The sequence below is a fragment of the Equus quagga genome, chromosome 22 (genome assembly GCF_021613505.1).
Source record: "Equus quagga isolate Etosha38 chromosome 22, UCLA_HA_Equagga_1.0, whole genome shotgun sequence".
In the NCBI taxonomy this organism is placed as follows: domain Eukaryota; kingdom Metazoa; phylum Chordata; class Mammalia; order Perissodactyla; family Equidae; genus Equus; species Equus quagga.
Genome location: NC_060288.1, coordinates 15,193,744 through 15,210,149, shown reverse-complemented (window position 1 = coordinate 15,210,149; position 16,406 = coordinate 15,193,744). Strand labels below are relative to the sequence as shown.

Sequence of the window (16,406 nt, the reverse complement as noted above, 5' to 3'; positions counted from 1 at the left end):
AACCAAGTTTGCAGCCACACAATAAATTGTGGTTTTCCTAGAGTTTTTGATTTAACAAATCATCTATTATTTTGCCTCATTAACTCCATGCTTACTCCATATTAAGGGCATGAGGCCTACGGAATCCCTGTGGATTTTGCATTAAAGCTGAATTTCATGGGAGCTCTTTGTCTTCTCCACTATGACAGTAACTGTGTTTCAAAGCTGTATAGATGGAAGTGAAGGCTGGCTTATGGGATATTGAAGAATAATAGAGATTTGGCGGGAGAAAAGGAATTAGGGGAGGAGGAAAGGAGGGCAGGAAATCCCACACATTCTAGTCCAATGGTGACACATAACTGAATCGGATGGTATTTCTTCTACGTATGAAATGTGAGGACCTTTTATGAGATCTTAGGAGAGGAGGTGGGTGTAGTCCTGGGAGTGAGTGTTACAAATTAGAGTAAACAGGAATCAGTTTGGTCAAAGAACATATTTCTGACTGTTCAGAGTACAAATTTTAATTATCCTAGAATCCGTCACCTGCCACAAGTTGCCTTCTTGGGGGAGTTAAACCTTTTAAACAAATGAACTGGAACCTCAACACCCGCTGAGCTGTTGCCAGGACTCTACCAGTCAGCGTTTACGGCTCTCTACTCGTTGTCCTGTGAAACTTGGGTCATATGATATTTTCCACACCAGTGGGAAAGAGACGCATCAGACTGAATGGTGCCTTTTGATATCCCGCCAAAAAGGCGCAGATGCAATAGTTGGTGTCACAGCATAACCCCGAGTCCTGCCCATAAATCAGGCATAATCAGCCAAGATGTTACTTAGTGTTTACAAATGGCACATGCTGTCAGGACTGGGTATTTGCGAAGCCTGGTTAAATTGCCTGAAGCGTGTCTGAGGTTGAAACTTCACAGAATGCTTGTGGCCTTAATTCTAGTTCCCATGTCTGGTGAGGGAGGGACCAAAAAAAAAGCAGATAAGAGGCTGAAAAGTATGGGACTGAAGGGCTGTCATGGCTTAACTTGCTTGCTGGCCCTGTTGGTCTGTTAGGAGATCTTGTAAACTTCTAGAGTAGCTAAAGATTTCAGTTCCCACTCTTGTTAGTGTTTCAAAACTATCTTTTTAATTGCAAAATGGAATATAAACACATACTGTCAACAGACGGCAACATCGGAGGCAGACCAGAGGGAGTCCTACCAGTTGCTGACTCCAGTTCAAAATATTTTGCATGCCTGGAATTTTCACAGATCTCAGAGGTTTCCTCTGAGCAATTAAAGAACAGCTTATAGATCCCAGAGTTTCCATAAAATAACTCTTAGTTAGCTTGAAACACTTGCTCAGGCTTTTTCCTGTGAAATTCTTCACATGCATCTTTGTTATTTAAAAAAATAAAATAAAATAAAGATGTAAGGGGGGAATCGACACTGGTGGTGTGTTATGAGCCGTGTCCTGGCCCCCTGGCCCTCAGTGCCCCTCTGTCTGCCCCTCCCAGCAGATGAATGGCTCCATTCTGTCTTTGCAGAGTGAGGATTCGGACGAGGATGAGCCTTGTGCAATAAGCGGCAAATGGACTTTCCAGAGGGACAGCAAGCGGTGGTCCCGGCTTGAAGAGTTTGATGTCTTTTTTCCAAAGCAGGACCCAGTCCCTGGGTCCCCCGACGATCCCCACCTGAAGAATGCCACGAGCCACGAAAGCATGCTGACAGACCTCAGTGAGCGCCAGGAGGTGGCTTCTGTCCGCAGCCTCAGCAGCACCAGCAGCCTCCCCACCCATGCTCCCCACAGCGGGGATGCTGTGACACCCCGGACTAACTCTGTCATTAGTGTCTGCTCCTCTGGTAACTTCGTAGGCAATGATGACTCTTTCTGCAGCCTGCCCTCTCCCAAGGAATTGTCCAGCTTCAGCTTTAGCATGAAAGGCCACGAGAAGAACACCAAGTCCAAGACACACAGTCTGCTGAAACGCATGGAGAGCTTAAAGCTGAAGGGCTCCCACCACAGCAAGCACAAGGCGCCGTCCAAGCTGGGGCTGATCATCAGTGGGCCCATTCTGCAGGAGGGAATGGACGAGGAGAAGCTGAAACAGCTGAACTGCGTGGAGATCTCCGCCCTCAACGGCAACCACATCAACGTCCCCATGGTACGAAAGAGGAGCGTTTCCAACTCCACGCAGACCAGTAGTAGCAGCAGCCAGTCTGAGACCAGCAGCGCCGTCAGCACACCCAGTCCTGTCACCAGGACCCGGAGCCTCAGTGCCTGCAACAAGCGGGTGGGCATGTACCTAGAGGGCTTTGATCCGTTCAATCAGTCGACATTCAACAACGTTATGGAACAGAACTTTAAAAACCGCGAGAGCTACCCAGAGGACACAGTGTTCTACATCCCAGAAGATCACAAGCCTGGCACTTTCCCCAAGGCCCTTTCCAATGGCAGTTTCTCTCCCTCAGGGAATAACAGCTCTGTGAACTGGAGGACTGGAAGCTTCCATGGCCCCGGCCATATCAGCCTGAGGAGGGAAAGCAGCAGCGACAGCCCCAAGGAACTTAAGAGACGCAATTCCTCCAGCTCCATGAGCAGCCGCCTGAGTATCTACGACAATGTGCCAGGCTCCATCCTCTATTCCAGTTCAGGGGACCTAGCCGATCTGGAGAACGAGGACATCTTCCCCGAGCTGGACGACATCCTCTACCACGTGAAGGGGATGCAGAGGATAGTCAACCAGTGGTCGGAGAAGTTTTCAGATGAAGGAGACTCTGACTCAGCCCTGGACTCTGTGTCTCCATGCCCATCCTCTCCCAAACAGATCCACCTGGATGTGGACCACGACCGAGGCACACCCAGCGACCTAGACAGCACAGGCAACTCCCTAAATGAACCTGAGGAGCCCGCTGACATCCCGGAAAGGAGAGATTCTGGAGTTGGGGCCTCCCTGACAAGATCCAATAGGTAAGAGCTCTTCCAGAATGGGGAGGGGACATCAGAAAGGGGTTCTGCTTTTGTGCAGAGGAAATGGGATTAACTCTGGCATTTGTAGCCATGTGAGTTCCTAAGGAAAGTGACAGCTCAGGACATCCTAACATCCAGAAAGAATAGGTATTGTTTAACAGGTGGAGTTTCAGTTTGGGAAGATGAAGTAAATTCTGTGCATGGATGGTGGCCGTAGTTATATGACAATGTGAATGTATTTAATGCCACTGAGCTGTACACTTAAAAGTAGCCTAGACGGTAAATTTTATATTCTGTATGTTTCACCACGGGGTGAGGGGCAGAGAATGGAATGGAAGTTGAGTCCTCTTAGTTCCTAAGAATAGATGCCAGCCCCCTGCTCATTTTGCATCTACCTGTTAAAAGGCCTTTGTACTCCCTCCCGCTCCCCTCGCTTCTCTTGCAGGCACAGACTGAGATGGCACAGCTTCCAGAGCTCTCATCGGCCGAGCTTGAACTCTGTATCACTGCAGATTAACTGCCAGTCTGTGGCCCAGATGAACCTGCTGCAGAAATACTCACTGCTGAAGCTGACCGCCCTGCTGGAGAAATACACACCTTCTAATAAGCATGGATTTAGCTGGTAAGGCTTTATTTAAACTCCTTAGTGAACTGTAGTTGCAAATGTTTTCGGTCGGCCCCTGGAGGCTGCCCCAACACTGAGTATATGACGGTTCTATCTTTCATTAATATCCTTAGTCTGTCATCCTGATGCAATTGGTGTCTGCGTTCTTGAGGCCGCATTTGATACTGCTTAAGCCAGTATAGCTTTAGGGAATTAGCAGGGAGCGTGGTTGGTTGAGTTTTCAGCTCTCTGAGTGACATATTGCCAGTTGATGGGGTGAGAATACATTAGTCTCCCGTCACATGGTACAGGCACGTCCTTCCCAATGGTAGGAATAGCCCCCCGTAGGTAAATATGTATGTATATTATCGGATCATATTTTAGAAGGAAGGAAAGCAAAATGTTGTTTAGATCATAAAATATATATGTTCTTTTATTCTTCTCCCCACAGCCCCCCAGTCCATAGTTGTATATTCTAGTTGTAGGTCTTTCTGGTTGTGCTATGTGGGACACCGCCTCAGCATGGCTTGATGAGTGGTGTCATGTCCACGCCCAGGATCCAAACCAGCAAAACCGTGGGCCACCACAGCATAGCGCACAAACTTAACCACTCAGCCACGAGGCCGGCCCCTAGATCATAAAATATTATGAGACCAGTGTACAGTACCTGGCTTTATAGCCCTATTCATGTATGTTCTTAGAATTCATTTTTGATGTGAGCATTTGCAGCATCACCCAAAAATCTACCTGTGCTAAAGAGTTTAAGTTATGCTTTTTCCAACACAGACTCAAACAGTGAATCATAAATTTAAGGAATTCACTACTCTGAGATATTAGAGATTAAAATATACATGAACATAAAATTGATCAGATAAACTGTCCATAATTACTTTGGAAAATACAGCCCTTGGTGTGTATGATGTGAGATGTAGACATTGGCTGAATGGGTCATGGGTATGACCTAATATTTGCATATCTTAATTTTTCTACAATCAGTGCAAAGCAGAGAAATGTTTCTAGATTGACCTTCCAGCACATTGCACAGTGTCAACTGCGTCGCCTCAAGTCTTTCCACTAATCTGAGCATTTACTATCCAGTTGCACAACTGCTGCTTCTTAGAAAAACAGAGAAGCAACCCATTTCATCAGTACACAGTGTAGCACAGCAGAGTTACTTGTGAGGGCCCATGGAGCAGCGGAACTGTCCTTTCTCTCTGCAGCTCCTCCTCTCCTCAGGACTCGTAGTGAGTGTAACTTCAGCATCAAAGCACCTCCTGTTCAAAGGCTGTTATTATGTGAGCCTTGCTAAATACAGAAGTTGTTTGTTCTGAATGACAGAAATAAGTATTGACCGGTTTATCCCCACATGCTTCAGATTCTCGGTGGAGGTCGTAATGTTGTTCTTTGCACATTCCGCCACTGGGCTGTTCTCCCCCGACAAAGCAAGTCTTATGCACACTTATAGCCATGATACCATACACTTAACTGTATGGAAATACAAATTTGGCTCTGTGCTTTCACGTTACCATTCCGAGACCTATAAACAGTAACACGGCATGACTGTTGGTAAGCACTCTAAAGTCCAAGTGGTCTGTCATCTGCAGTGTTCCTCTGTGCTCCTCCTGCTTAGCGTCATATTTTCCCTGCTGGCTATTTAAAACAGCATTTTTTACATTCTCATTTCTGAGGCGCCCACCCCCTTCCCACCAAAGCCTCAAGAATCTCAAAGTCCGTAATACTTCTTGAGTTCTGGTCAGTTTTTCCAGTGAGTCAAAACCAAATGTAAAAGCCTCACATTGTGGGATCCACGGAGTAGGGAGAAATTCTACACGGGCTTCTTTTCCTGTTCGGCCTTGCCCTTTCTTGTCCCATTCAGAGAGGTCATTTGTAGAGCTGAATTTCTGCCTGACAGCATTAAATGCATGACATCGGTTTCCTGCCGTTGCATATACTGCTGGGGCTGGACCTGGTGTCAGGACTCCAGGAATCCTGGGGTAGGCTCACAAAACCCTCATTGTTCTTTTCCATCTTTCTTTAGAAGCCTCAAGATGTTCTATTCCCCGGGGTCATCAGCAGGAGAATTTATTTTGACTTCGGGTCATTAGCTTGGCCCCAACTGTTGAGCTCTGGAGTTGGTTCTCATTATGTTGGACCAACATCACGTATTTGCTGTTTTCTCACCCAGCATTACCTGATCCTTTTTACCCTAAATACATTGGATCTCATCAAGAACTTAGAAAAGATTCTTGTCTGTTTTCAGACAAATAGCAACTTGTTTTTCTGTCATGAAGCACCAAATTAGGGTGTTGAATGTTGTTTTCTGGCTCTGTTTCTTCCTGTGCCGCCATTTTGTAAGGAAGCCCATCGCCTCCCTTATTCTCAGAGTTAACGGTGGAAGGAGAATCCCCAACTGAGGAAATGTTACTGGGCTTCATAGTCCAAACTCTTAACAAGATCTAGAATGGCATTGTCCAATGAGACTGTCTATGATGATGGAAATGTTCTATATTTGCACAGTCTAATATGGTAGCTACTTACTGGCCACCAATGGCTAGTGAGTGCTTTGAAATGTGGCTAATACAACTGAGAACTGAATTTGTAATTTTATTTAATTTAAATTTAAATAGCCACCTTATTAGCACAGATTTAGGGCCTACAGGGTCCGTCTGCAGAGATGGATAAGTGTAGACAGACAAGTAAACATATCTACCCAATATTCTTTAAATAGGGCTGTGCCCAAGTTCATGAAGAGGATCAAGGTTCCAGACTACAAGGACCGGAATGTGTTCGGGGTCCCTCTGACCATCAATGTGCAGCGCACAGGACAGCCCCTGCCCCAGAGCATTCAGCAGGCCATGCGCTACCTCCGCAACCATTGCTTGGATCAGGTGAGAACCACCGCATGCAGGTCCCACTTAATCGTGGCACCTCAGATGCATGCTTCTTTTTATAGTTCTGTAGTAAAAATGCTGCTTCCATCTTGACCCTTAATGTTTTTCTTCCAACAGGTTGGGCTCTTCAGAAAATCGGGGGTCAAATCCCGGATTCAGGCTCTGCGCCAAATGAATGAAAGCGCCATAGATTGTGTCAACTATGAGGGACAGTCTGCGTATGATGTGGCAGACATGCTGAAGCAGTATTTTCGAGATCTTCCTGAGCCACTAATGACGAACAAACTCTCAGAAACCTTTCTACAGATCTACCAATGTAAGTGTTCTTTGATCTTAACTTTGTTAGGTGGGGAAAAGTGGGACCACTGAAACCTGTAGCTTCCTTTGATGTCATTCATTTGGACTCACATGATGACTGCTTGGAAACACACATCATTAATTTCTTCCTTACCTCCTTGTTTGTAGAACAGGTTTCTGTACACCTGTTGAATAATGCAAAAAATTATGTCCCTTAGCACTATCCTCTAATTACTGAAGCCGTGGTACAGTTTTACATTCTGATCCAGGCCGACCTCTAGAACAGTGTGACCTAAGATGCTTAAAAGAGCAGGTACCAATTTTCAGAAATTTCAGATGCTTCCCATCTCTCCAGCAGGGCCTGTTGTGTTTAAAATTTCACAGGTGTCTGTGTGTTTTATCTTGCTGTAAAATGAATAAATAATCTTTTTCTGTTATTCATCTCAGTTTCTGCCAGAAATACTTGGGAAAACAATACCCATGCCTTTCTCACTTTTAAGTAAAACTTAAAGCAAACAGTTGTCTAAATTAATGATCAAGATCAGGATTATAGCTTTTACAGCCTCGTGTTTTTCTTGGCTCGCTGTGGTATTACAGCAATGTAATTTAAAAGCAGCTTCGCTTAGTGCTCATATTGTCTTTAGGACTGGCGCATTGTACTTTATTTTATGAGAAATGAAGCTGGTCTGGATTATTTCATTATTTGTTTCATCCTTTCAGATTTTATGAAAACACAGGTCACATTTTCCCCACCAAGGTATTTGTTATGGATTGTAACCATGGAGCTGTTTAATCGGTGTGTCCTATGGAGCTGTATTTGAGTGTCTTGATTTTTCCACCACATGCTTTTAAAAGAAAGATTTGCCTAGTAAAGGAGACCTGGAGGTTGGGTCTAGCACTTTCTGCATGTATGTTATTTTGTGGGTTTATTTCTCAAGCATGTATTTTTGTAACAGCCTCTCAGTAGCCTTTCTAAAACTTAAAGAAATTACTAGTTAAATATATCTGTTGTTTAAATTGACCGAATGCTTTAGCGGCTTCCTTTTTCCCATTTCAAGAATGAGCAGATCAGTTAAAATTATGAACGTCCCGAGAGAGAGTGAACATTTTGTAGTAAAGCCTAAGAAATCTCAGTTCTTACCCTCTTGAACATATCTTAGCCAAGATTTTTCATTGAAACCCAACAAAAAGTCTAAGTGTGTAATGTTGTCAGTAATTGGGAATGGTAAACAAGGGATTTCTAAAAAGTCCTTAGAAAAGAAAAACTGTTCTGTAAACTAAAGGAACGGGCATCATCTGGCGTTGAACTCCGAGGTGGATTTTGGAGTATATTGGCATTGTGGGTATTTAAAATTTTTCAACTCCTCCACAGGCAGGAAATACTTGAGGGTAGTGGCGCTGGTGGCAATCCCTAATTTCTTCCATATTAATCTCGAGTACACTTTCTGCAAGTGCTTGTTCAGTCCTGGGCTGAGGGCTTTGATGCTGCTATTTGCTTTGGGACGTTTCCTTGCCATGTACGTGGAAAATCACTGAGCTGATGGGGGAAATTCTGGTGTTGTGCAGATGTGCCCAAGGACCAGCGCCTCCAAGCGATCAAGGCCGCCATTATGCTCCTGCCCGATGAGAACCGAGAGGTCCTACAGACACTCCTTTATTTCTTGAGCGATGTCACCGCAGCGGTGAAAGAAAACCAGATGACTCCCACCAACCTGGCCGTGTGCTTGGCACCTTCCCTCTTCCACCTCAACACCCTCAAGAGAGAGAATTCTTCTCCAAGGTACCAGTCAGATGAGATGCGTATGCACACGCTCTTCAGACTAAGGCAGCCCACCTTTCTTTTTATGGTTGTCCCTGTGTTTTTGTTGGATTCGTACTGAATCAAGCAAAAAGGAGTGGGCCCTCCTTCCCTCACAGCCCCTGTACCTCCCCTGCTGCTCCCTCCTTTCTTCTCAGCCCTGGGGGTGTGAATTGCTAGACAATCTGGTTACGACCAGGTTTTGAGAGAGGTCTGGACCAGGTTTTGAGAGAGGTCTGGACCAGGTTTTGAGAGAGGTCTGGATTCGAGCTTTGCCGGGGCAAGTGTTTCCCCTGATCCTCCCCAGTGTCCTTTGTAACAGTGTCTTCAGACTTTCTGCCAGCAAAGGATCGTGCAGATTTAGTGACCTAAGAAACTGGATGGGGGATGAGGGCCCTCCTGCCTTGGCTTCTGCCAAGCTCCTGGCTGTGTTGGAAGTTGAAAGGAAGTGGCTGGCTCTAAAAGAACTACAGATAATGTTGAGCCTCAAAGTTAGGACCTGACCTACGCCAATTGTTTGCAAATTTTCCCCTCAGATGTATACAAGATGGGAGTGGCTGTAAAATAAGTCAGAGAACCTGAAACATAACAAAGGCTGCTGTTTGCGCAGCACTTACTCTGCCCCAGGCCTAGGACTACTCGTTTGCCATTCTTATCTCATTTAATCCTCATAACAATCCTAGGAGGTGAAGATACTGTTAGTCTTTATTTTACATATGAGGGAAGTGAGGCTGTGGGGTGGTCAGTTAAATAAGTAACTTGCCCATGTCTGACAGGAGGAAATAGCCAAGCCCGATGGAGCTGCTTACTCATATGAATATTTCACATAAAGTCCTCATAGTGGTATGAGAAAGGAGTCACCAGCGGGACTTAACCCCACTTGCCTAATCCATCCAGCTGATCCTTTTCCTCAGCTCTCAAGGAATCCTGACAAATATTTCTTAGCTAGAAGCAGAGGGCCTAGTTGTGCTAGTTGAAGTTAGCTTTGCTTCTGAAAGCCATACAAGGCTTCAATATCCTTTTAACGACTTCTAACCATTGACAGGGGCATTCCAACTTTAATGGGATAGAGAACTAGAGATGAGAAGAGTGAGATCAGATAAGATTAAGACAGAATCTCTAGGAAACAATAGATTTTTTCCCTCACCTTCAGGAGGGTATCCTTTTTATTTAAACCAGAAAGAATAGTGACACTGTTTACCCCAGTGTCCATTGCCTCCCCCCACACCCCTCAGAGCCGATTTTCCTCCCCACTGCACTCACCTAGACCTTCCCAGCTGCCCTATTTAAATAAGAACCTATTTAACGTGATGGCTTTAAAGAGCCTGGATTTCATTGAAAACAGTCTCTTTCATGTTTTTTGTGCATTGTTGATAAAACTGAGAAATTCTCACGACCAAAGTAAAGCTCTCTTGAACCCCTTAGTGACAAATAGGATCCAATGAAGTAGTTTTTTTTCTCTCCTTTGGGTTTCCTCAAATAACACACGGATTAAAGATATATGAATATGTGACTCTTTCCCCTCCCTTATTTCTTCTGCCTAGGGTAATGCAAAGAAAACAAAGTTTGGGAAAACCAGATCAGAAAGATTTGAATGAAAACCTCGCTGCCACTCAAGGGCTGGCCCACATGATTGCTGAGTGCAAGAAGCTTTTCCAGGTGAGGAGATGGGAGGTGGTGTTATTTGTTAGAGATAGTGTGATTAGGGACAAATCTTAGGAACAATACTTGTTCACATCTTATCAAAAGATCTTTTCCCAGCTAGAGATTATATACATAGCCTGAGAATGTCTATTTATACATTTTATGATGTATAAGCTCATTAGAGTTAATATGTTTAATGAGATTGCCTACCTCCATACCCCTTTACTTAAAAAGCGAAAGCAACAAATTATCTGAAATAAATTCTGTATCTGAGAAAACTGCCTTCATCAGTGTAAGCTCTATTTTTGTCATTTTTCCTCCTACTATAACATATTTTATTTTTTATTATCCTACTGTAATTAACCTCCTTGCAGTAGAACAAGCTTTTTAGATACCTTTATCAAGAATGAGTACAGGCAGACTAACCTCCTTTTTGTCTCTTGTGTCCCTCATAGGTTCCTGAGGAAATGAGCCGATGTCGGAATTCCTACACTGAACAAGAGCTGAAGCCCCTCACTCTGGAAGCATTGGGGCGCCTTTGTAACGATGAGTCAGCTGACTACCAACACTTCCTCCAGGACTGTGTGGACAGCCTGTTTAAAGAGGTCAAAGACAAGTTTAAAGGCTGGGTCAGCTACTCTACGTCTGAGCAGGCTGAGCTGTCCTATAAGAAGGTGAGTCTTCTCCCTGGGGTCAGCCAGTTGAGTTCCAGTGGTCAGGACTTGGGTTCATCAGAGACGAGAGCCTTTTGCCAGCACAGCTCTCCATGGGGATCTGTCATCCATGTCCTTCCTTGCAGAGCTGGGCAGCCAGGTGATTCGTCCCCCAGCTAAGAGTGGAAACCAGTCCAGCGAGGAATAACACTCATCTAACACTTGTCAGAGGACTCATACCGTCTAAGGAAATCCTTTGGTTCCACAGAGTCACACTGGAGTTCCCTGGAATGTAGTGGTCTTGGGCTTTAGGGCATTTTATGACAGGCTTAGATTTTTCCATACTTTGGTCAGGATCCCCTTGCACTCTCCTCTGTTCTCAGTCACTCTACTCCTGGCCCTGTAATGAGCAGGGAGCCCTTGGGAAGAAATTAACTTCTTAGGACCAAAAGCCCCTGGAGGGCAGAGGCATCTTTAATGGCTTTCTTAGCATGACAGGCTCGTGGGAAGTATTTGTTGATACTGTCTCTACCACCTTGAAAAGAAATGAACAATGAGAGCAGTCTGGATGGCCATGCAGGCTTTGGGGTGCAAATAAATAATCTTGCTTTGTTGCTTTGACCCTAGAATGGGTCCCAGGAAAACAGATCTAATGGTTTTAACCAGAGGTGACATCACTGGTTCTGTTTGCTTTCTGGCCTGCTCTTGAATCCACTCGGGACAACAGCCTGTGAAAGCCATAGATAATTATTAGCCTCTAAACAGATGATCATGTACCCAGCTAGCAATTTGCCTTCCAAGTCTAGGTGTGTGTGAATTGTCTTAGCGCTGAAAACGTGTCCTTTCTGCAGGTGAGTGAAGGACCCCCTCTGAGGCTTTGGAGGGCCACCATTGAAGTCCCTGCCGTGCCTGAGGACATCTTAAAGCGCCTCCTTAAAGAGCAGCACCTTTGGGATGTAGACATGTTGGATTCAAAAGTGATTGAAATCCTGGACAGCCAAACTGAAATCTACCAGTATGTCCAAAACAGCATGGCCCCCCATCCCGCTCGGGACTACGTGGTTTTGAGGTGAGAGCCGCCAAATTGATGACTGTGGCAAGGATGAGCCTGTATGTCACTGGATGTTACCGGGTGGTAAAATTATTTAAAATAGAACGTTTACCTCCAGAAAAGGGTCGAACCCTTCCGAATATGGAAAATATATCTGCACTTATTCCAACAGTGTTTGCATTCCCGAGAATAGTTTGAACTCTTCTGGAATGGAGCTCAGAAAGGAGCACATTCATTTGGATCTGCTCATTGGTAGCAGACTCTTGTCCCTTTTAGGATAGATTTGCTTGTTCGAAATAGCTAGTGAGTTCATAAGCCAGGAAATAACATTTGGGTCCCCAGTGAGCTGTGGTTAAAGCTGACTTATGTGTAATTCGTAAATTCTCTGGAGACATTATTCAAAGAGGAATTCCAAAAATCCTTGAGGAAATGTCACATCGTTAGTCCAGAACTTCTCCAGCAAAGCAGCGTCCATTCGGATGCTCATGTTCTGATACATTTGTGAAATACAGAAGTGGTTGTCAGTCACACTTCAGATTGGTTTTCTTTCGAAGAAGTGACTGTGTGAGCATCTGTCACTGTAGAAGTGGCACTGTACAGAGTTACTCATTTACGAGTCCTCGCACAGTCGTTCAGAGGATGGCGTCCACCCAGGGCTGGGTCACACACAGCGTGACCACCAATCCTGCCCTCAGCTGTCTCCTCTAAGAATGAGGCTCCGTTTTCAACTTGGCTTCCAGGAGAGTCCATTTTTTTTTCCCTCTGGTTTTGTCTCTCTAGGACATGGAGGACCAATTTACCCAAGGGAGCGTGTGCCCTTTTACTCACGTCTGTGGATCATGACCGGGCGCCTGTGGTGGGAGTGAGGGTCAATGTGCTCCTGTCCAGGTATCTGATCGAACCCTGCGGGTCCGGGAAATCCAAACTTACCTACATGTGCAGAGCTGACTTAAGGTACATTCTGATTATGATTTTTTGACATGGCGAGGGTCGTAAAAAAGATTGAGACATTTTGTCTGATGTAAAGTATGACTTAAATAAATACAGTGTTGTATCTTGCATAGTCCATGAAGAGCGGAGTTTATAAAGAAACACCTTCCTATTTCTCAGTGGTTTGGGTACCACTTCCTAATTTCAATCCTTTAGAAAGTGTGGTACTAAAAGCAACGTGAATATGGTGGTTCCGCCATGAATTTAAAGCCACAGGAAATGAGAGTTAGAACTAGCAAGCAGATGTTTCTCATTTTATATTCAAAGGTGTTTCAGTAATGTGACATGCCCTTTTAGTAACTAATCTGATCTCTTTTTGTTATATATGCCAAAGCTTTCCCTGAATAGCTTCACTCAATATCTGTACTCGATGTCTTGTTCCTTGAGAAAGTTCTGGTTCCAAGTGTGCCAGGAGATTACCTTGGAATAATAAGAGTGATCTTTACTTACACATTTTGCTGATCAAGAAATGGAAGTGTGTTCAGAACTCCCTTCAGCTTATTTCAGGGCTTTCCAATTTGAATAATTCACTTTCTTTTCCTTCCTGTGGTAGGGGCCACATGCCAGAGTGGTATACGAAATCTTTTGGACATTTGTGTGCAGCTGAAGTTGTGAAGATCCGAGACTCTTTCTGTAATCAGAACACTGAAACCAAAGACACCAAATCCAGGTGATTACTGAGGCAAAGCAACCGTGTCCACCATCTGGGCGTTTGGTTCTAGAACCCTCGCCAATCCTTGGAAGATTGGGTTTCGCGTCTAATCCTGAAAACTACAAGTTGAAGTGTAGACATTGACTGTAGCGATATGATACATTTTAAAAGCTGCTTCCTGTTTGTTTAAGGTCTATATTATAGACCTTGACTGGAATATATAAGACTGTGCAAAAAAAATGTATTCTTATTCCAATTGCTTCTGAGAAGCAAAACTCTATATATACTTACGGAAGATAATGAAGATACTTCATTCTCTTGTGATTTTGGTGTATGAGTACCTGCATCGTTTTATCTGCAGTGTGATGAGGGACTGGTGTACCCACTGGAATAGTTGGTTCTCTTTGATATGTTTTCTCACTGAGATGAGCAAAGAAAGGTTTGCACAGAGGAGTGTGTGTACGTGTGTTTGTTGCTGGTTGAATGGCACAGATGTATAAGTTGGAAAGCAGTGTCTGGCACACTGAGATGCCTCCAGAAGGATATTGATGCATCGAGTTCAGTTTAACCTGGAATATCTAACTTCCCATAGATCCATCCAGAAAGGGAACCCAACCCCCTTGTCCATTTATATTTTTTTTTCTGAGTTAGGAGACACATTCTCCACCAACCTCTTCTTTACCTTATAAGTAACTGTAAATTTACTCTGATATCCCATTTCAAACACAGCTGGTCTCTCAACCTGATCGCAAATGGTATATAATTTTTAACCAGCAGAGGTTAGTTCAGGGATGAAAACCCACCCTGACCAGCTCCAAAGCACTGTTTCGTTTTGTGCAGTTTTTTATTTTATTTTATTTTATTTTATTTGCTGAGGAAGATTCACCCTGAGCTAACATCTGTGCCGGTCTTCCTCTGTTTTGTATGTGGGTCACCGCCACAGCATGGCTGCCAACAAGTGATGTACGGCCATGCCCAGGATCTGAACCCAGGCCACCAAAGCAGGGTGCACTGAATTTAACCACTAGGCCAGGGGGTCAGCCCCTTATTTTTTCTTTAAAGTTGAGATGTAAAAAATGAACACTAACATTTACTCCTGAATCAAGCATCAAAACTTTGACCTGTCCAAATTCTTTGCATTTTCATGTTTATAACAGATACTCTTTAAGACACTATGTACAGGAACGTAGGAAGCTATGTATGTCCAAGGAAATCCATGTCAATTTAACCCAGCCACAGAAGTTGTTGTTATTGTTATTAACAGCATTTCTGAAAGCTGCACATGTTTATGAATTGGGTTTGTCCTTATCAGCAAATAGGTTTTCTGGTTTATTTTTTTTTTGCTTCTTTTTTCCTCCATTTTTCTTTTTTTTTTTTATGATGCCCTTGGGATATATTTTAGTGGCAATGGAAAACAGTAATCATAGTAAAAGAAAAAAAGAAAAACACCAGTGCAGATTTTTGGAAGGGGGTGGTCTTTTTATACAGGTTTTACTGTGATGGTGAAGATTGACTTAAGAGACAGTATTAGTGAATTGTATGGATCAAAAGTGAATAATGTATGAATGAAAGCTGTAAGAAGGATTTTTATTTTGTTATAATTTAGTTACCATTGTCAGTGTTATTTCAAAGGTTCTTTGAAGAATTGGGGGGGCAGATTAGAGTTTTAAAATTTGAGTATTTTGGATATCAGTGTTCCTCATGAAGATATACTTGTATATTCAATTTTAATGGCTTTCAGATTTGTAAGATTGTATGTTGTATATACCATTCTATTAAGAAAAAGAAACATGTACACATGTCCAGTGTGCTTTCAAACATAGATAAAGCATGATAAAGATTATTATTTAAAATATACTTGTATTTATACCTCAGATATTCTTTTGGGTTTTGTACCTCAAGACTTTTGTTTTTTTCCTAAATGTAAATACACTTTACATGAATACAGTCTAAGTGAAAAGAAAATAAAAGAAGAGGTTTATAACTTGCTCTATATCTGTACAGAATATAATCAATAAGTGCACTATTAAATGTTTAAAGTGAGGGAAAAGTCTGGCCTGCTTTTCTTTGTATTGCATCTTACTCCCACTCTTAAAACCCCGGATGGCAAGGCATATCATTCTAGCATCAACGACAATGAAAAGATGGATTTGCTGAAGGAAAAATTGGACTGGAAGTCATTCCAAGGCCAAACTGCATCTGAGCCACTCACTGACAAACAGGAAACCCTGGTGAAGGTTCAGGAAGCATGGAGATTCCCTCCAGACAAAGGTCGTTAGGAAACGACGCTGAGAAAATTACAAGAATAAGCAACAGCAACAGCAAGATGCTCATAAGCAAAGCCAAGGTCACTGATTAATGCCACCGAAGGTCTCTTTCCCACTGTTTGGCTTTCCTGTTGAAAGGATTCCTTACATATTTGACAAGAGGAGAATTCAAAGGATGTGAACATTTTCAAGAACTCTGTAAGTCACCTACAGTGATATTGCTGCAACTTACTCATTATGACTCATTGCCTAGATTGTAAGCTCTTCGAGGGCAGGGCTCTTCTCCTCCACATCTTTATAATCCCCTACAGCAGCTTTCAATGTTTTGTACTTGTAGGCACCTAATAAATTTATTATTTGCTACGTGGAATTGATCGAGTTAGCTTCTGTTATTTGAAAAGAAGAGCATCTGGGATGCTGTCTGTCTTAAGCCCTCCCTTTGGCGCGTCACCGCCCATTCTGAGATTGCAGAGACTGGAAATAGTTCGACTGCGTGGAATCTTAAAGTTTAAACTGGCAGAGATGCATAGATATTCCATATAGATGCTATGGATACTGATTCTAAAGTAAAGAGTTCCTTGTGTTGGAATTGTACCAATCTCGTTTCTTGGGTACAATATGA

The 16,406-nt window shown here is 43.5% G+C and overlaps 1 protein-coding gene across 3 annotated transcripts in view; it reads left to right on the top strand.

Moving 5' to 3' along the window:
• DLC1 (DLC1 Rho GTPase activating protein) overlaps nucleotides 1-16,154 on the top strand; it is a 392,892-nt gene extending 376,738 nt beyond the window's left edge. For all 3 annotated transcript variants that reach the window (XM_046648468.1, XM_046648469.1, XM_046648470.1), the window contains 10 exons: nucleotides 1,514-2,937; nucleotides 3,383-3,559; nucleotides 6,270-6,429; nucleotides 6,550-6,748; nucleotides 8,296-8,509; nucleotides 10,072-10,186; nucleotides 10,627-10,845; nucleotides 11,676-11,893; nucleotides 12,656-12,829; nucleotides 13,419-16,154. In XM_046648468.1, coding sequence (XP_046504424.1) covers nucleotides 1,514-2,937; nucleotides 3,383-3,559; nucleotides 6,270-6,429; nucleotides 6,550-6,748; nucleotides 8,296-8,509; nucleotides 10,072-10,186; nucleotides 10,627-10,845; nucleotides 11,676-11,893; nucleotides 12,656-12,829; nucleotides 13,419-13,539 — 3,021 coding nt within the window. In that variant the 3' untranslated portion in view covers nucleotides 13,540-16,154. The remainder of the gene's footprint in view (nucleotides 1-1,513; nucleotides 2,938-3,382; nucleotides 3,560-6,269; nucleotides 6,430-6,549; nucleotides 6,749-8,295; nucleotides 8,510-10,071; nucleotides 10,187-10,626; nucleotides 10,846-11,675; nucleotides 11,894-12,655; nucleotides 12,830-13,418) is intronic.
• Nucleotides 16,155-16,406: the final 252 nt, after the last annotated feature.